We start from the raw sequence: 20,803 nt of genomic DNA on the forward strand, positions 1-20,803 counted from the left end.
ACATAGTAATGTCAGGAGTTTTTTAATATTTCTGTGACTAATACCTCATTAAAAATCTGTAGCAAGGCCATGTATTAAGCAGCTTTCTGACAATGAAAACAGTAATTGCATCTGACAAGCTGATTAGCAATACTTGTATTTGGGAATACTGATAAAGTGTATGTTTATGATCTTGCTCATAGCTGTCTTACTGAGAGTCAGATTCTGCCATCCTTGCTCATGTCATGTAATTTCTTACATTGCAAGTAATCTCTCTGATTAAATATGGAGAGTGATGGCAAAACCTGACCATAGTGACTAAAAGCAACAGTTGCTTCTTTCAGTCTTTGACAGCTGTGAGAACAACTCTTTATTTTTTTCCAAACCATGCATCCTAAATTCCAACCTGTAAGACTAGGTACCTATATTTAGCTACTGAGATTAAGTTGCAGAGGCTTCAGGCAGGGCAAAGCACATTGGTCTGTCTTTTTTACAGACAGACATTTGGGCAGACAACAGCTAAAGCTTTCTGCTCCCTCCCTTCCCCAAGTATTTGCAAAATGGATTCCCAAAGGGAACTCACTGAAGAACTCAGACTCTACCAATCCACCCTTCTTCAGGATGGCCTCAAAGAACTCCTGGAAGAGAAAAAATTTGTAGATTGCTCCCTAAAAGCTGGTGACAGAAGTCTGCCTTGCCACAGATTGATTCTGTCAGCATGTAGCCCTTATTTTCGTGAGTATTTCTTATCTGAGCAAAATGAAGAGAAAAAGAAGGAGGTAGTTCTAGATAACGTAGATCCCAACATCCTGGATATGATTGTCAAATACCTTTATTCAGCAACTATTGATCTTAATGATTCTAACGTGCAAGATATTTTTGCCTTGGCCAGTCGCTTCCAGATCCCTTCTGTATTCACCGTGTGTGTCTCCTATCTTCAGAAGAGGCTTGCTGTCGGTAACTGTCTGGCTATCCTTCGATTAGGTGTTTTGCTTGATTGCCCAAGACTTGCATTTTCTGCCCGTGATTTTGTCTCAGATCATTTTGTGCAGATCTGCAAAGAAGAGGACTTCCTGCAGCTTGCACCAAATGAACTTATCTCAGTTATTTCACCTGACAGCTTAAACGTAGAGAAGGAAGAACTGGTATTTGAAGCAGTAATGAGATGGGTTCGGTCAGACAAGGAGAACAGAGTAAAGAGCCTAGGAGAAGTTTTTGACTGCATACGTTTTCGTCTTATGCCAGAAAAATATTTCAAAGAACATGTTGAGAAGGACGATATAATTAAAAGCAACTCAGATATTCAGAAAAAAGTAAAGATTATTAAGGATGCTTTTGCTGGAAAACTGCCTGACTCTAGCACAAATAAAGAAAAGTCAAACAAAGGGGAAGTAAATGGTGATGTGGGAGATGAAGATTTACTGCCAGGCTACCTAAATGACCTTCCCAGGCACGGCATGTTTGTCAAAGACCTAATTCTTCTGGTTAATGACACTGCTGCGGTAGCTTATGATCCTCTCGAAAATGAATGCTATCTGGCAGCCCTGGCAGAACAGATTCCCAGAAACCATTCCAGTATAGTCACCAAACAAAATCAGGTCTACGTTGTTGGAGGACTGTATGTGGAAGAGGAGAACAAAGATCAGCCTTTCCAATCCTACTTCTTCCAGGTATAAGCTTTGTAATTATTGGTGTGGTAAGTGCTTTATAAGAGTTATTATTAAGGTTATTAGAATCTGTGCAAGTGAGTTGTCAAGTCTCTGTATGGTCAGTGGAGAGTAGTTCCAATAGCTCTTCCTGTCTCATAAATTAAACAAAGGGACTTGTATCTTCTCTTACAAGATCAAACCCAGGGTGAGATCTCAAGAAAGAGTAACTTGTATATAAATATAATGTTTGTCTTGTGTATGAAATATCTTTATGACACATTAATATCTTTATTTTAAAAGTCACTTTTTCACTAAAATTTTACAAGTCCTTTTGTCCCATTTAGATCTGAAAATCTGAGGGCATTCTAAAACATAATTTATTGGTAGAAGGTTGTTCTCCTGGCAAACTGTCAATGTCAGTATACTAACTACCATGTTTCAACTGAGTGCAAAGTTTTAATGTGTATAAATCTTTATAAATTTAAAGCCAGTTAATACAAACTAACTTCCATGACATATTTCAGAAAAGCAGCAAAATAACAATTTGGCATGCACACATTGGAAACGAATTCTGTTGTATATTTAGTTATCTGTCTACATGCTGTCTTTTAATGTTTAAATGATCTTATACAGCGTGCTACTGGCCATGATCTGTTTTTAGGCACATTGACCTGAATGCAGAAGTAGATCCTCTGACAATATGAAGCAAAACAGCAATAGTGATAGGATTCTAAAGCCTTCAGAGATCTAAAAATGAAAATACCGAGTGTTTATAGCACTATGGTTACTGATTTCGCAGACCATGAAAGAGCTGGTTCCAAAAATTTCTTATAGCTGTGAGAGGAAAGTCATTTTGCTAGAGGGGGATTAGCACTATTTCATGTTCCTTTATGAAAATGCTAATCAGTGAAGTGCAGAACTTGTTGCAGCTATATTCTTCCAATAGCTATACCACATTGATGTATTTTTGTATGTAATCCAGAGCTGAATAATGAGGCTACTAGATAGGGGCCTCTGAAAAGCTAAACTTCAAGAGGGATACTAAAAATTGATTAAATGCTCAGAATGCTACTTTATATGTCTAAATTAATAGCCTGAAATCCTGCTTCCTCACTTGTCATCTTCCAGGTTCCTCATTGCCATTACTGCATATAGTTAAAATACTTTTCTGCGTTACTCATCTGGCTGCTCCCTGAAAAATGTTAATATGGTGCCATACCACATTGACTTCCTAATGATCCTTTCTCTGCTAGTAATGCACCTGTTACTCTGTTACTACAACCTGTTACCATTTGTTTTTGTAGCTGGTAACCTAGGACAAAACCAGGCTGCCAATGGGTCAAAAATGCAGGACTAATTGTTTATTGCTCTATCATCTGTGCAGATGTTATCTTCAAGACTGATACAGAAAGCAGGCTGCCATCTGTGACCTGCATGTTTTGACCTCTTCACCCAAATCTAGCTCCTGGGGCAACACAGCCTTGAACTACACTTCACCATTGCTGTAGAACTAGTTCAATAGGAGTGGTCCATCAAATCTGGGAGATGCATTTTATATTGACTGTGGAACACACTTCTAGAAAAAGAATGTCACTGAGCTAAAGCCAGATCTGATTGCTTTGACTGAACTTTTTCTCACTTTACATCAAATGCACTTACACTCATGCCAACTCAGATTTTACCTTTCCTGCCTGTGCATTATCAACCAAATCTATATGCAGTAGAAAAGAAAAAATACCACATGCTAGGGAACATTCAGGTTGAATGTTAAATTCTTAGATATTAAAAATAATATTAAAAAATATTCTTAGATATTAAAAAAAAAAAAAAAAGTACTCCAGTTCTATGAAAATAATGTTCTGCTGTTTTGTTTTCTTTTCTTTTTCCCTCCTGCGGCTTTTCTTTTGGTGTTTTCATCTCAATATATCTTAGAAGTATTTCAGTAGTGAAAATGCTTATCAAGATGCCTCAGGAACTTTTGCAGCTATCTGTGATGAAACATCACCTATTTTGCTCTGGGGATTGCACAAGAAACATCTGTACCATTTGCTGCATAATGCTTCGAGATTGTTAATAATGTCTGGCATCTCTCACTGTAGTAATTAGCACAACCTGCTCAGTGTGGAGTTGTGGAATGGCAGAGGCGTTTGCTTCCTTCAGAGAGGAAGAATTAAACATTCTTTCCAACACAGAGTGTGGAACTTTAAACAAAGAAGAACTTAAAAAAGCAAAGAAACTCTGTGAGGAATGAGGGTGAGCAGGTGCAAAGAGGGCTGTGTAGCATTTGCTGGGTGCTAGTGTCATGATGCATGGGTGGGTAAAAATTACCATTCAATAGCTGCACCAAGGGAGGGACAGCTTGTTCAGGTGAGCAGCCGAGCTGTTGAGATACCGAGTGAGATATGTGGAACAGTTTTGTCATGTGAATTTTTACTACTTGCCTCTGATAACACTTCTGTTGTGGTGCTGTTTCAGCTGGATAGTGTTGCTGGAGAGTGGGTTGCCCTTCCTCCACTGCCGTCAGCCAGGTGCCTCTTCGGGCTGGGAGAGTCAGACGACAAGATCTATGTAATTGCAGGCAAGGACCTTCGCAATGAGGAGTCTCTAGATTCAGTATTGTGCTATGACCCTGTGTATGTTTAAAATTTAATTCTGCCCAACGAGGACATCTATGCAGCCCATTGTTAACTGAAGGAGCCTAACAGCAGTATTCTTTGTTCCAGGGCAATGAAATGGGGTGAGATCAAAAAACTACCCATCAAAGTATATGGCCATGCTACCATCTCAAACAATGGATTGATATATTGTCTCGGTGGAAAAACTGATGATAAGTAAGTCTATAAGTCTTTTCATGATTATTTAGAACATTATTTGGTTGGTCCTTTATAGATTTTATGTCCCCACTCAGAAATTAGGCTGTCCACTTTTACATCTCCACATTAAACTTACCAGCAGTTTGGCAGAAGGCAGCACGTTATAGTCTACAGGCTTTTTCTCAATAAGGTAAAACTGCATGTAAGTTGTAATCTCAAATAGTTGTTTTGGCCATTTTACTTACTTCCAAGGGAAATAGCAAACATCTTCGTCACGGTTATGAGAATCCTCTTTATATTTCCTTCCAGATAGAAATGCTTAAATACCAAAGAACTACTCTATCAGCTCTTGTTTTTTTTTTTCCTCATCTGTAGTGCCTTTTATACCTAAATGTGTGTGACAAAAACAAAACAAAAAAAACCAATGCTTTTACTGCTACCTCAGTGTGTGGTGGTTATTTTCTTTGAGCAAGTGAATATTTTAAGTAGAACATGATGTGACAAGTGCTTTTTAGACCTGTCCTGTCTATCCCCCGGTCGGATATGAGAGAGGACCTCATGGAGAGGAAGAGAGGCACAAAACATAAGCACGCACAAACTGCCTCAACTAGGTCTCACTAGAAAGAAGCCAAAGTTCATTAAAAAGATCACAGTTTTCCTTTTTCTCCCCAGGAAATGTACTAATAGAGTATTTGTATACAATCCAAAGAAAGGAGACTGGAGAGACCTGGCTCCAATGAAAGTGGCTCGCTCAATGTTTGGAACAGCCATCCATAAAGGCAAGATTTTCATTGCTGGTGGTGTCACTGAAGAAGGCCTTACTTCATCTGTTGAAGCTTTTGATCTGACCACAAATAAGTGAGTACAATGCTCAAGCTGTTTTTAAGCAAATGTTTTATCATCTAAAATCATCATTAAAAATCTTGAGATGGTCACAAAGGTGTTCAGAAGCTGATATTAGAATAAAATTATCAAAACTTCATTATGATACCTTTTAACTTTTCAGAGGTCCTCAATGTACTTAGTAATGTAAGTACTTAAGTAGTAAATAAACACAGTTGGCTGTGATATCTACAGTGATGCGTGGCATTGCATACATCAACCTCACAACACAAACTAAATTTCAAGACCTACTTTAAAAAGACCAAAAAAACCTACTAACAGCATTTGACAATAGAAAAATGAATTATCCAAGTAATTCTTTAAGTTAACTTTGGACTCTATATATTGTATAGAAATCAACTGAAAGTAAAGGTAATTTTGTTATCATTATGTTTGGTGTGTTCTCACTCTTCCATTGTTGAGACAGGTGCAACCTGTGGTCAGGAAACATCTGCAGGCTATTGTCCTCGTTTACTGTTCTGTTACAGACAAATCACATGAGTGTAAGAAGTAAATCAGCTCACTAGTTTTGATGTTAACATTGTCTAAAAATGAGATTTCTGTATGTTTTGTATGTTCCTATCTGTGACTTGAAAGAATATTAGAAATTATCTTAACGAGCTCTATTAATTTATTCAACTTATTACTCAAATTACTGCCACTTGAAATGAAAATTCATTTTGGAAACTATAGGGTGAAAAATGAGCGATAGGGGAAGAGACATAACAACTACACAAAGCTTATCAGTGATGGTGGGAAGAGGAGACCTGTAAGAACTGCTCTCTGGGTGGAGATAGATATAATTCCATTGTACCAAGACTTGCATTCCTGCATGAAGTTCCTGCAGGGATGGAGAAACAAACTCACTGATGACTGATCTCAGCAGTTTTTCCTTTTACTAATCAGTTTCATTCAGGCAGTCCTCAAAAACATCATTTATGTTACCCAGAGCTTTATTTTGGTGCTATCCATTTAGTAAATTTCACTTGTATTTGACATGTATGTTTTTCTTTTTATCCATCTTCAGGTGGGAGATTGTGCCTGAATTTCCCCAGGAGCGAAGTTCTATCAGTTTAGTCAACTTAAGTGGATCTTTGTATGCTATTGGAGGTTTTGCAATGATTCAGCTCGAATCTAAAGAATTTGCACCCAGTGAAGTCACTGACATATGGAAGTAAGCTTAACTTTAATCATAACTTCCTAATAGAAAGCTCTATTGAACAGTGATGTTTGTAGACAATAGGGAGTAACAGTAATAGTACATTTACCTTCAGAAATGAACTGTAACACAGATTGGAAAGACTTGTTAACAAATAAAAATGTTTGTTGGAAAGTGACACATGCAAGATTTGGATATAATGACTATTTCAATCTGCTAATGTTCAGCCTGGAGAAGAGAAGTCTGAGGAGACCTGAGAGCAGCCTTTCACTATCTAAAGCAGGGGCTGTAAAAAAAAAAAAAAAAAAAAAAAAAAAAAAATTAGATTGGACATTAGAAGTTTTTTTAACAATAATGGTGGCAAGGGCATTGTAACAGGTGGCCCAGATATGTGGAAGCCCCATCTTTACAGATCTTCAAGGTCATGCTGGATGGAGCTCTCAGCAGCTGTAAGTGTCCCTATTCATTGGAGAAGAGTTGGGCTAGGTGGCCTTTAAGGGTCCCTTCCAACTGAACAATTCTGTGACGTGGTAAAAGAGTAAGTGGCTGTCTGTGTTGGCAGGTTTAGCCTTTTAGGTGTGCCATAAAAACATTCTGGTTTATGACATTTTTATGCAATAAAGTCTACATGTACAGAAAGGTTTGTACATATGTATTAATAAGCCAGATGAGTAATTGTTCTGAGAAAAGTCAGAAGTCTTGTAGACTTATTTATTTATGTCACAGTAGAAGTGATGAAACATTATGTCTCTACTGTGACTCTTCCATTACTGTGGTAGACTGAAGAGTATTAAATGGCAAAACCATAGACAGAATGCCCATAAAAACCACTTCCATATGTAAAACTGAAAAAAATTTAGAAGGGATCTGCAGGAGTGGGAGACTTCTATAGGAGAAGTGAAGTTTGAAACAGGCCACAATGAGATTTAGGGTTCAGGAAAAAGTCAACCTACATAGACAAGAATGTCTTTTCTCTTTAGTTATAGAGAACAAAAGCAGCTTTTCATAGCAATGCTCAGCACAAGGTTGCTACAAGCCTTTGGAACCTGTGGATTATTCTCCTTTTCTTAGACAAAACTACATTTTGACCTTATTTTCTTAAATGCAGGTATGATGATGAAAAGAAGGAATGGATTGGCATACTGAAAGAGATCCGATATGCGACTGGAGCTTCCTGCTTGGCTACACGTTTAAATCTCTTCAAGCTGTCGAAGCTGTAGACAAAATGCTGAAAAATTCGATATGATGCAGGAGTTTTCATAGGCTCTTCTGAATTTGTTGCATGAAAACGTCTCCAGATTGTTCAGAGTTTTGTAGCGGCATACTAGTTATACTGTTAACTGTTAAACAGTTCATCTGTCTATCCAAGTCTTAAGGTATTTACCAGCTAATCAATAAGAAGCGAATTTTTGCTAACCTTTAAAATCCTGAAGAATTCTAATTAATGTTGATTAGAATAAATGAAGACTTCTACTCCATGGAAAATAGAACTGGTTAAATATCCTTACTCTCAGTCCAGAAATCTGAATCTGTTGATCTGAAAACAGTGCTCAAAAATGAATGGATTAAGTTAAATACAACTACTAGGTGCTGATTTTATTCTAACCAGCTGTTTGTACAGCCTGATTTCTCCCTTCAACAGTGTAAGCAACTCCTGCATTCTTTAGTCATTTTGAAAATATTTTCAGTGGAGCCTTCTAAAAAATAATTAATTTAGCCTGGAACTGAAGTGCATATTGAAAACAGAAGCACTTAGCCAGAGTAGGCAGCTGTGAGGAAAAAAAGAGAATTTTATAGGGGTAATAGCTTTGCCTATTATGTTTTGGTTTCTCGTGACAAGGATTTCCATTTTTTTTTATGCTTTTGTATTTATTTCCAAAGCAAATATTTAATGGTAAGTGTTCTCAGAGATCTGAGGCCATAAACAAGCATTCATGGAAAAATGCTAAAACAACTGCACGAGTAAGCACCTACCTAAGAAATAATTGATGCATTTTAATGTTTAAACTCCTAACAAGTAATGATTAAACTTTGTTTTTAATGCTGTTAAAATATCACATGATGGTGTCTTATATTTTGTGTAGATACACTTTCTGAATCCACTTTTAGTCAGTTTTAATCCTCTCCACATTGTGAGTACTCATAACTTTATCCATACATAACTTGAATCTACCTGAACTGCAAAGTCCATCTCAAGCCCATGGCCATCCCTGCATGATCACTTCAGCTACAGCCACTGTCATGTTTACACTCTCCAGCTGCTACACAATGCCCTCCTGTACAGAAGCAAGGTCACAGAACAGCACTCTGACTTGGAGGTCACCTTCTACTATCCTAACTTCTATAATTATCTTTTCCATTTTACACAAAATATCATGTGCATACAGTCCTTCTAGATACTATGCATTCAGTGGCACTTCCCCAAAGCACTCTTCTACGACAGCCTTTTTCAGCCCTTGTCAGTTTGATCAGAAGCACCATCACCATAAGCAGACAAGCATTTAGTGGTGCTCTCAGTCATTCCACATAGGAGGATTGCCTCAGCAGAACAGTGCAGCTTTGGTCAGTTCTGTCTATTTTTCCTGGCTTTTCATCACTGCATTCATTTGGATTCAGACAATAAAAAATATACTCTTCTTACCAAGGTTTTTGAACCAAAAAAAAAAACAAAGCAAGGTGCACAATGGTCAATTCAGAAATGTAGATGCTTGCTTCGCCCAAGCTTCAAAGCACATAGTAAAAAGAATGTCTATTGCTCCTCTAAAAATGCAAGAAATGCAGGTGTGTTGTATATGTGAAACGGGCATAACTTGCAGTCATTGTGAGGTAGTAGGAACTATAGCCAAACATGGCTGCTTCTGAAAATAGGCTGATCTGCAATAGTATAACCACCCTACAGTTTATTACTTTGCAATTAACGTTCTCCTTGCTATTCCACTTTTTCCTTCCACATTCCAGTATCTTCTAGCTCTCAACAAAACCCTAGTTCCAAATGATCATAGGGAGCTGGTAATGTAACTGGCTGATAGTTTTGAAACACCACAAATAAAGCAATTTCACCACTGGTAACCAAGGTAGTATTTATGACTCTCTGAAGACTTTTCTTAGTCTCAATTTCTGGTTTCAGTTTTCTGCCTTATTTTGCTGTTTTGTGCACTCTTATTTACAGGACGGGCAGCTTATATAGATTAATTTTGTTTTATTACTATTAGAAAGGAGTGGTCCAAATGATAATTACAAACATTTTCACAAATTATCCAGTCACTGATAGGTACTTGTGTCTGACACAAACAGTACTTCCTCCTCATCCCTCAGTTATCCCTTCCAAGTTGAACTGGACTGCAAGTGTTAATGGGTGACTGCCAGACCTCTCGAGCTACTTTACCTTTCAGGTTTGTGAAGGCATTCCAAAAGATTCAAGCCTTCTTTTGTATACGCTGTATCACAGGGCACAAAAAGCAAGCAGCTGGAGGTTCCTCACTGCACCACACCCTCCCCTGACATTGTCACCCACATTCTCCTTGCTCTAGAAGATGAAAACAGAATGGCTGTAATAGCAGTCCTATTATTAGTAAATCTACATTTCACTTTGTTAGTTTCACAATACAGAGAGACTGTGTTTGATCCCTATTGCTCATTTTGTCACATGCTGAAGGACAGACATAGTTTCCACTCTATTTGCTACCTCCTTCTGTAGTCAGTATTTCCAACTCTTTCTTTGGACAGTTTAATATCTGGTCAAATCTCAGTAGGTAATAATGCAGTTGTATGGCAAAACTGTCACGGACCCATATACTTAAATAATAGCTTCCAGAAATGGGAGCTTTTATGCATCTCAATCACATCTTCGTAGCATATTGTGACCAGCCTTTTACAACCCCTAACAAATGTAGGATCCAGTCTCATGACAGCCACTGCCCTATGGCAAGACTTAGTCCAGCTAACTCACAGAGAAATTTTGGCATGTATTCCTGGGTTACAAGAAGTTTAACGTTATACAAAGTATATTAAAAAAATTTACTTGTAATTACATCTTTGGTATCACTGAGCTTCGTACAGACGTTTTCTCAGATACTCAAGCTGCTCAGGTTTTGTGGACAGAGCCATAGAATTCCATTCAAAGTGAGGAATCTGTAGAACAAAGTCACACAAACTTAGTGCTAATGTTGCCTGACACAAGTCACAGACAGTCTTACAGCACAGAAAGGATCTACTGTTCTCCACATTAAAATATTTTATCACACATGCCCTTCTGTCAGTTTGCTTCCACAAAGTAGTAGTTGCAGAGATGAAAAGCAGATACCCATACAATACAGGCTATGACAACTCCATTACCCCATCTTTCACCTGAGGTATTTTGAAACCCATTAAGAGAGAAAAACCCATGGTCAACAGTTTGCAGTGCTGAAGTATCAAACTGAAATGGTGTGTCAGTAGCCCAACATTTAATCTCAGGGCAACACAAGAAAAGATGTTTATTTTGTCTGGGATAAAAAAACAAACAAACAGAAAACCCAAATTAAAAAAAAAGCTTAAGCTTATAGAAAACTCCCAGTTAAAATCAGAGTAGGTGATATAACTATTGATATATCTATACGGGAGAATCAGTATTCATTACGAGCCCCCTAATATGTCTGTGCTCCTGAGTGGGAATTTACACTGGTCACTAGCTTTGCAGTCACAGTACTGTCACTCCACAACCAGCCAGCCTCCACCACCTTCTTTAAGCTGCCATAACTGGCTCTGAGTGTGCAATGAGTGTGCATTCAATTTTTTCTCATATGAAAATCTTTGCTGAATTGAACTGAAACTCTTGTTTCATATTTTCTCATTTACTCAGGCGATGTTCAGATTGCTAGTTTGCCTGCACTGAGGTAACACTAAGACTTCTTGACTCCATTTTTTCTGCAGCTGCTGTCAGAGATGTTAAGTTCTACTAAGTCTACAAATTGCTAGAAATTACTCCTCAAAATTCAAAAATTGCTCTCACTCAGTAGGTGCTTTTAGCTATCAGATGAAAACTGTCTTTAAAGCTGTTGGAAGGAAAATCCATCAATCTGCACTATCAACACAACTCAACAGAAGACATAAAATATTGTTGGGTACTCACCTGAATGACCCGATACCCCAGAATTTCCAGGTGTCGTTTTTTCAAGGCAGGTTCTCCTTTCAGGTGGCGTGAATCTTTACTAAAAGCTTTTGAATCAAGAAATTCCAAAGCAATTCTGCAAACAAACCAACAGAGAAATTTATTTACTTTCAGATAAAGTAAAATTTCTAGCTCAGCACTGACAGTTGCAGGAAGACTTCTGCTAGATAAATCTAACAGTTCATAGCGGAAGAAAGTTAAACAACTCCCTGAAGGTAGACAAAATGTTTTTCTTACATTTATTTGGAGATACTTGAACTTTAGGAAGAGCACTTCTTTCTTTCTTCTGCTCTGTTCAAATGGCAAAAGCAGCAACCAGCATTTTCAAGGATTACATCAGAAGAGGTCAGAGTATTCCAGTGTAATAAAATACATATTTCAAGAATCTCTATCTGCTCTATTGTACTGAATTTGGTTGAGGTGGATTTAATTTTCTTCGTAACATCTAACACGGTGCCACGTTTTAGATGGGTAACCAAAAGAGCGTTGATAACATACCTGTGTTTTGTCTGTTCCTACATGCTGCTTACACAGCAATCAAGACCTTCTGTGTCTCACTCTGCCCCCACAGAATGTAGGCTGGGTTTGGCAAGAGGTTAGGAAGGGACCAGCTGAGACAGCTGACCTCAACTGGCCAAAGCACTATTCCATACCGTGTAACATCATGCTCCTCAATAAACTGGGCTTTTTTTTCCAAATTAGTCATTGTCTGGCAGCTGGCTGCACTTGGTCTGCTGGTGATAAGTGGTTGCATCTCCATCACTTCATTTTTCTTTTATTTAACAAACAAACAAACAAACCTTCTTCACTAATCAAACTGTCTGTATCTCAACCTAAGAGATATTTCTTTTTCCCCTGTCTTTTTTCCCCTCCAGATTCTGTTGATGGAAGCTTAGCTGCTGGCTAGGGTCAAACCACTGCACACAGAAAGGCTAACTCTAATAAAGTTTCTAGAAAAAGGAACAGAAAAATAAATAGCCCAAGTGTTCCATCCACTATTTAAGACATAAAAAACAAAAAAAATTGGTCTAAATTTCATCTAAAGCTTGAAGAGTGTAAGAATTCCATGTACTAACCTCTGAGCCCCTTGTGGCAATGCCTTTCTCTCTTCATCCTCGATGTCACGTCTCAAGTGTACTCCCCTCAAATCATCCAGAAGTATATTCTGAGCCATGTAAGAAAGAGGCTTTTTATTTTTATCCAGAATGCATTCAAAATCTGTGAGAAAACATAACAGATGAAAACAGACAGAAAAAGGGAAAATAATTTGTTCAGCATAGTGTTTGCTTCTAGACAAAACTAAGTGACAACCATCATTAGAGGTATCCAACATTTGTACCTGAATTATGCAAAACTGTTAGAAAGTGTATTCTACACAAACTGCCAAAACAGGTATTTCTTATTTGTGGTATCTTGTGGCCTGCAAATAGACAGCCCCAGGGGCTTGCCAGCCTTGGTGATATCTGTGCTATCAGCAGTCTCCAAAACAATCCTTGAAAGTGGAACTTCTCACCTATTTCATAGTAGTATGGTGTGAGAACAGATACTCTTGCATAATGGCTCCCTCCTAAGATCTCTGCCAGCATTCTGTGAACATGCTGTCGCAGTGGATTTATTCGGCTAATGCCTACGAAGACAAAATAAAGAATTAATTAGTCAAAATACACAACAGCTGAAGTTCTGAAACTTCAGTACCTTGTGACATTGCACTTTTGATAGCCAGCCTACTGAATTAAAGCAGTGATCCTCGGTATTATTCCATCACAATTCAGAGGTCACATCATCATCTTTTGGGTAGAAAGTGACCGGTACCTACTAAGCACAAACTGCAAATCTAGAATTTCCATCCCTGTTTTCCCACAAGCACTTTGGTTGCAAGTTTAATCAATTGAATTTTTTTAAAATTATGACTAGACTGTTAAATAAGTATTTAATAATTTTGCATCCATTGCAGGCATAGTCTGCTGTTATTTCTCCACATGATGCAGATTGCTTAATACCTTGCTCCATTAAACATCTTCATTCTCACAGATTAGAAAGCAGATTAGTCTGACAGATAGCAAAGCAGAATTAATACCATAAGAATTAACGGAAGAGACATTCTGTTTGCATCAGCTAGACTTCCTGAGATCACTGCTGTCCTGAAAGTTCTCAGCTGCTACATCTATGAGGCTGAACACCTGACCGCTCCATCTCACATCCTTGATGAACCTTAACTCTTTTGAAGATGACAGCAGTATAGCTTCCTAATGGCTAAGTCATCAAAGTGTTCCATTCTGAAAACACAGCATCTCCTCCAGTAGACAATCTCGATGACCTCAGTTATTACACCATCCTCCATGTCATATACACCAGCTGTATTTTGTTTAGATCATATTTCTTACATATAAATACCTCCTCTCCAGTATATCGGTTCTCCTGGGAAGAACTGCCTTGCTGTTTTACACCTAGTAAGTGTTCACACTTTCAAAGAACATCGTTTCAGTGTATAATGGCCTTTCTGGGCTTCTATTGTGTGCTAGTGTCAGCCCAGCAGTTTTAGAACAAGTGCCTAGCAGACTGCTGAAAACAGACTATTACAGTAACAAGGGCAGCTCTCCTCAACGATTTACCTTTACACGGGACACACTGGAAATAGTGCTCATGAAACCAAGGGATGTGAAACTCCGGACATTCCAGACAGACTGCTCTGTTCAGTTTCATAAGCCGCGAGCGGACCCTCTGCCTCAAGGTATCAGACAGGACTAAATTAAACAACATAGAAAAAAGCGTGAACTGTAAACTGAAAAACCCATTATAATCAAGTAGATGGATACTTCTGAATCATTTACTAAAAATACAATAGCCTTATACTATGGCACTTATAAAATTCATGCTACACAATTTTAGAAGGCTTCACTGAATCCCCTACAGAAAAAAAAAAAAAAATTGCTCAATATTAAGAGCAATAGCATGACAAAAGAAAGCAGTGATTTAAATTCTCAGCATTTATCTTTTGATGGCAAAATGGCAACAGCACATCAGTAGCAAACAAGGACAAGGAACAGTCAAACAAGCATTCGATCTCTTATTTTGGAAGTAGAGTCTGGTGGCGCACATTTTTTGCAGACCAGAATTCCACATTATTTCTTGACCTTTGGACTGCAACAACTTCTTATAATAATACTATATTCAGGTATTTTATTTCCATTAAAATTAAATATACCAAGTGCAATAAATTGACTATAATTTTTTTTAGAGTGAACTTGTCTTATCTGGCAACATCATCTGTAATATATGCCAGCACTTCTAACACATAGATTTTGTTTATTCCTTCCCTTTTAGCATTCAAATACTAACTAGATCATACAGAGCAGTCTTTCCAGAAGACCAAATGATGTACAGTCTACTTCTCAAGTTACACACGACCACAACTCCATTTTATACCAAATGTCACATAACTCAATTCATCAGAGCTAGATATTTACCTTCAAGTTGAGCATCCAATCTGCTTAGGAAAGAAACATCAAATACTGTGTTTATGAGAGCTGGAGGAAAATACCCAGCCACTGCCAAAATGTAACCCAGCAGCACCAAGTGATGAGTTTCAAAACAACCTTTAGAAATGAAACAGAAATCCATATTAACACTACAGGGCATTGAAAGGACTTTTGTAATGCTTTTCTGCTTCCCAAGTCTATCTTAACATAAAAAAAAAAAAAAAAAAAAAAAAAAAAAAAAAAGCTAACTACACAATTAGATCTACACATTTTTCCCTACAACTTAGGCATTTTTGGTGAGCTCTAAAATATGTCCTGCTCCCAAGTAATGATTCTCTGGGGAATGCCAAAGCAATTATTTTCAACGACATCACAGAACATTAATCAGACCTTTCAGCTTCATTATACTATGCTCAAGATAGTTTGCTGGTCCTGTACAAACAGTACTTTGTAAAGAGTGAAATGAAGCCAGAAAACCCCACAGAAATATACTTTTAATTTCACAGAGCACACAGACACGTTTTTTCACTTGGCTTAAAAAATGCCATCACACACACAGTTTTGTCCAGTACAAACAAAATATTTCAGCGGCACTCAGCCCATGTTCCTCTAATATACTTACTCAAGTTAGAAGTCAGATGTTGGATACAACTCTGAAAGAACTCTTCACTGGCAGGAGGATCATAGTTCAGAACAGAGAAAAGATAGAGAATGAAATACATTTCCAGTGGGTGGATCTGGGGAAAAAACAGATCCTAAGTTGAGCTGTTGAAAAGTATTCTAAAATTGTTTTGTAGTAAAAAGGATTTTATAAATTATTTAGAATATGGAAACCTAATGATGAAGTACTTTTTCGGGTAGACAAAAACATAAAAACAATAAAATGCACAAGTCATTCAAATTGCAACTATGGCTAAAAATCAAAAGCTGTTAGATGAAGATGATCCAAGTGTTCCTCTGTGCTTAGACTTTAAGATTTTTAAAAGGTTTCCCATCCAATGGTTTCTTTTTGTTTGTTTTATAAAATACACTGTCACAGGACAAAACAGAATGTCTTTTACATCAGTTCCTAATTTGGGAGAGGGAGGGAGGGGAAGGAGGGCAACACATTGAGAAACAGTGACTGTGACCCAAAAAACAGATTATCGAGGAGATCCACACAAGAATGGTTAACAAAAAATATATTTGCCATGCAATGTGACTATACTGTAAAGAGGTAAAAGGAACGTTTAATATGATCAAATGAAAACCTGAACACAAAGGATTACAGTTGACCTAATGCTGACTGAACAGGAACGTAAGAAAGGAAAAGAGAAAAAAGAATAAAGTGCAAAGTAACATGTGGAAATAAAACAGCTTTCAGTGGACAAATAGACAAGTGCTGAAAGAGTTAGAGTGAAAAAACTCTTTGAGGCACTGTGTATTTTTCTCTGAAAAACATTAATCAATGCCCAGGAGAAGTGCTCAGTGCTCCTAGCACTGCGTTATTCAAGTCTGCCAACTCAAGAAGGATGCAGAACAAGAAAAAGTTCTAGGAATGTACCTTTCTGTGCAGAGCCACACCAAACCGTTTTTAGCACATATCCATGGAGATGCTGAACACAGTTCTTAATATAAATTGACATGTAGTGAAAATTCCAGGGAACAGTTTTAAGGAATGAAATGAAATGTGTTTAAACAATCATTCTTACATTATAAAACAAATAAATAAATAAATAAAAACACTAACAGTGCACTGTTTTTTGAAAGCTTGAAAAATTAGGAGATTCAAAATCCCTAAAAATGCCAGAAAAAAAAAGCATGGGACAGATCCAAAAACAGCTATTAAAGAAAATTATCTTCATCCTGGAAAATCTCAGCATCTGTGAATGGTTGTTCCAGGGAGATGATCTCAAAACCTTCATTTGTCTTTGCTACAAAACCAAATATTCTCACGTTTGTCAAAGCCTGGATTCCGAGCTAGAATGACCTCTGGTCCAATGGAAGAGCCATTATAAGCTGTGTGCACCATGGAAAAGGATGAGACAGCTACAGTAATTTAAACATCTACTCCCAAAGCAGTGGCCAAGCCCAAATCTGCGTAATTGCAATTTCGTTCCACCAATAAAAAACTGCTGTATGTAAAACTGCTGCAAGTGAGCTGAAAAGATGAATTGTGTAAACTCACTTAAAAAAAAAAAGTTGTATGTTTAATCAAAATTCAAGAGAAACAAACAAACAATTAGGTAAAACCATAAAAGTCTAGATTTCCAGGCTTGAATTCTATCCTATTTGCTACTAACCTGTCCTTTTCTAAATGAAGAACTTATACAGTAGATCAAAAGAAAAACTATAATACCTTGTTTATATTTTGAACAGTCACAGATGCTATTCTGTCAAGTAACGAAGGACAGCGATGGTTTGTTTTTATGAGAAAAACAGACAACTGTAACACATTTGCCCATGTTACTTGATCTATCAAACGTTGACATGCAGCCACAGCCTCCTCACTGATGACTTCCTGCAACCACTCTCCGTTCACATATGTAATTTCTTCCAACAGGAGATTTAAGTTCCTGGCTTCCTGAAGTCTCTGAAATCCACAGTCATTCAGTTTTTGCAGAAGCTTTGCATGTAGCTCAGAAGTGTTTTGCCACTGCAACTTGTCATAATGATTCCATTTGACAAGAGCTGTAGCAATGCAACTGAGGTTCTGGAGTCTGCACTGAGGTAGAACTGCTGTTGCTTTGTTTATAATGATTTCCTCCACTTGAGAGGATGGAAGCATGGCCAGTGTGCGAATTATTGCAGCAGTATCAGCAGGTATGACACTAGATTTTAGAAAACTGAAAAGAGATAAAAAGAAAAACAGACCATTGATATCAACAGAGTGCAAACATTTGCTTATTTTTGGTTTTGGTTTTGTTTTTTTTTTTTTAGACAGCAAATGAACTCATAAAACCATAGAATGTCCTGGGCGGGAAGGGACCTCAAGGATCATCAAGGTCCAAAGCCCCTGCCACAGGCAGGGTTGCATCTAAGTTCTATTTGAAAAGGCAATAGTAGTACATTGTTTCAAGAATGAAAGAAACACAAAATCAGGGGCACAAAATTCACACAGACAGTGACTATTTAAGTGGGTTTTTTTTCATTTCAACATTAATTTCTTCCTTCTAACATTCAAATCGAAAAGAGGAAGATGACAGTGAGCATCTTAGCTGGTGAGGCTTTAAGTGTTACTGAGAGCACAGAAGCACTTACTAAGGAAGTTCTGCCCTTTGTTAACTGAGTTTGTAGGTACCTAGGTCAAGGATAATTTCCACAAAAAGTGAAAGCAGTGGTGGCAGATCTCTTCACAACAATGAGAACTAACTAGAAAGTTCTTTGTTCTGTAGAATAGTATTTCTGCTTTATACTTTCATTTGTTCCAACCATGACATCCTTAGCTACTTTTCATTGACTGCTTCAAGTATCTTCAAGTATCAAAAAAAGAGATTAATACATGCCCTTCCTACATCGTATCCGCCAAAATTTCCTATTCAATGTCTCTGTGTTGCAGTAGCCAGTGGAGGGGGAAAAATAGTGTTTTAAAAGGTAACACTTTTATTAGTAGATACTACTAGATCTACAGCCAAGATAAAACCCATTTCATATCCTTTGATTTATGTATTTAATCAAATTAAATCATTGTAATAGCTTGTTACTTTATCATATTTGAGGAAAACATTTTAGCTTGTCATTTAACATATTAACTAGACTACTGTGTAATACTTCAATTAAATAAGAAAAGGAATTCTCAAAAACAAACACTTACCCAAATAACAACATTTTCAGCTTGGCAAACAGCTCCTGATCATGGCAATGCAACAAAACCAAGCACTGTGTTAACTTTACCAACTGCAATACGTGATAGCCATCCAAGTGTCTATGCAGAACAGAAACCATTCTGAATACAAACAGAAAAAGATGACATGGTATTATGCTAATGCAAAAGATACTGCAGAACACAACACCTCAAATGAAGAAGGGGTTCCCCATGTTGCACAGTAACTAAATAGATGATTATATACATCTGCACTCTTCTCCACCTCAGTTTTGTTGTTCAGTTTACAATTGCAGAGAATCTGGCTTAAGTTCTTAAAGACTTAGTAGTTCAAGTTAGGGCACAATAACTTCTGAAGAAACAACTCACATTAGTAACAGGACAGCTAGACGGGGTTTACTCTCTGCAACTTACTATATTCTCATTTGTCTCAGCAGTTTACAGTGATTCTCACAGGCTAAGTTCACACAAAAGAGATCACATAATAGTAAAAAAGCTAAAAGCTATATTCCACTAATTTGCTAGAAATGAAATGCCCTTCTGTGAAATTCCTGAATTACTCAATCACTTCAGGGTCAACCTGTGATATTCTAAAGTCTGTAACAGGTAACATGCACAGACTGCACGTGTTTGTATGTGACACAGTCTCCACTCCCAAAGGATACCACATATTTTTTCTTAATACATTCATCTATAACTATAGAACACAATTACTTTGTAGTCTTTAAAAAATTACTTTTCAAGCAGGTGAGAATGTCTACATTTCATTTTCAGCATTGTCTTCAGTATCACTAATGCTTGATGACTGCTAAATCCTTCTGCAATGAGTGCTGCAGTTGTTAGCAACCTAATGAGAAGAAAGAATTTATTTTCCAAAGAAAAACTGCTGAAAAGTCACAGCAAAGACTGTAACAATATTCTTTGTCTGAAAGAGGGAAAGAACAACAGACTACATCAGGAAATACAGGAAAACAGATTCTCCCCAACTAGACAGTTTTATGTTGTGAACCATTCTTCTGAACAGCATGGCACACACAAAGATGCAAATGTATTAAATCAGGATACTGAGTCCAACACTCTGAAAGTAGTCAAAAATAAAAATTCACCACCAACCAGCAAGCGACAAATCGCAAAATCAAATATGAATTAAACTGATTCTGGGGCAAATAAGGCTAATAACTTGTGCTGCCTCATTTTCACTTTCATGAAAACGACAAAAAGATCTAGGAAAAGGTTTTGGCCAGTTAAACTGGCTAAACTTATTGTAAGGAAAATAATTTATTGTGTAAGTTATGGTAAAGAATACCCAGAGATTTGAAGAGAAGGAAATGCTACTGAAGTAAAGTCTGAAAACATTGCTAATCATAACTAATACAATAAATTCTGCCTAAGACTTCAAGAGAGCCATGAACAATACCAGGATTTTGTGGCACAAAAATGCAGGCAGACCAAGATCTGCAATGTAATACAGGGCTCCAATTGCTACATTAATGCTGGAGGATTCCCTGCTGCCACCCTTTCATACTGGCTATGGTGGGCTTAGGGGCTGGACTCAGTGATCTGGGGTTTGGGCTCAATGACCTTAGGGATCCCTTCCAACCTCTACAATTCTGTGAGTTTGTACACCACACTGGGATAGGACAAGACTCCAATCTTGTAGTTTCAGCTACTGCAGATCTTAAAAGGAAAAAATGTAATACACACTATTGCATATATTTCTCAGGAAAAAGGCAAAAAGTTTGTTACCACTACCCACAGTGCAAGGAAATAATAGGAGACAGAGTAGCAAGATGGTCTTGAGTAACAGTATTCCCATGCACCTTAGTTACTAGATACAACTTCCTACACAACTGTTTCAAAACAAATTGCTTTCTGTAATGAAACAGTTCAT

At 37.4% G+C, this 20,803-nt stretch overlaps 2 protein-coding genes across 10 annotated transcripts in view; one reads left to right on the forward strand and one right to left on the reverse strand.

Annotated features, from left to right (window-relative positions):
- KLHL41 (kelch like family member 41) lies at positions 1 to 8,539 on the forward strand. Its single transcript, XM_048953086.1, has 6 exons — positions 1 to 1,649; positions 4,104 to 4,261; positions 4,352 to 4,459; positions 5,114 to 5,299; positions 6,351 to 6,497; positions 7,591 to 8,539. Exons 1-6 carry the CDS (start codon positions 540 to 542, stop codon positions 7,700 to 7,702), a joined length of 1,821 nt encoding a protein of 606 aa, XP_048809043.1. The 5' UTR covers positions 1 to 539; the 3' UTR covers positions 7,703 to 8,539.
- Positions 6,505 to 20,803, reverse strand: part of FASTKD1 (FAST kinase domains 1) — a 21,517-nt gene continuing 7,218 nt past the window's right edge. For 5 of the 9 annotated variants that reach the window (XM_048953077.1, XM_048953081.1, XM_048953075.1 and 2 more), the window contains 10 exons: positions 19,649 to 19,759; positions 18,904 to 19,035; positions 17,449 to 17,935; positions 15,733 to 15,847; positions 15,099 to 15,227; positions 14,244 to 14,375; positions 13,145 to 13,258; positions 12,708 to 12,849; positions 11,593 to 11,707; positions 8,669 to 10,613 (listed from right to left, as the gene is read on the reverse strand). In XM_048953077.1, coding sequence (XP_048809034.1) covers positions 10,524 to 10,613; positions 11,593 to 11,707; positions 12,708 to 12,849; positions 13,145 to 13,258; positions 14,244 to 14,375; positions 15,099 to 15,227; positions 15,733 to 15,847; positions 17,449 to 17,935; positions 18,904 to 19,035; positions 19,649 to 19,759 — 1,567 coding nt within the window. In that variant the 3' untranslated portion in view covers positions 8,669 to 10,523. Of the gene's footprint in view, positions 6,769 to 8,668; positions 10,614 to 11,592; positions 11,708 to 12,707; positions 12,850 to 13,144; positions 13,259 to 14,243; positions 14,376 to 15,098; positions 15,228 to 15,732; positions 15,848 to 17,448; positions 17,936 to 18,903; positions 19,036 to 19,648; positions 19,760 to 20,803 lie in introns of those variants that run through there. The other 4 variants (XR_007378569.1, XM_048953080.1, XM_048953079.1 and 1 more) reach the window with 4 other exon arrangements.

This window comes from Lagopus muta, chromosome 8 (genome assembly GCF_023343835.1).
Source record: "Lagopus muta isolate bLagMut1 chromosome 8, bLagMut1 primary, whole genome shotgun sequence".
NCBI classification, from domain to species: domain Eukaryota; kingdom Metazoa; phylum Chordata; class Aves; order Galliformes; family Phasianidae; genus Lagopus; species Lagopus muta.

What these genes read in the sequence shown, in the direction of transcription:
- KLHL41 (XM_048953086.1), top strand. Translation starts at nt 540, where the DNA reads ATGGATTCCCAAAGGGAACTCACTGAAGAACTCAGACTCTACCAATCC. An exon ending in TCCAATCCTACTTCTTCCAG is followed by an intron (nt 1,650 to 4,103) that starts GTATAAGCTTTG and finishes GTGCTGTTTCAG; the next exon opens with CTGGATAGTGTTGCTGGAGA. An exon ending in TTTGATCTGACCACAAATAA is followed by an intron (nt 5,300 to 6,350) that starts GTGAGTACAATG and finishes ATCCATCTTCAG; the next exon opens with GTGGGAGATTGTGCCTGAAT.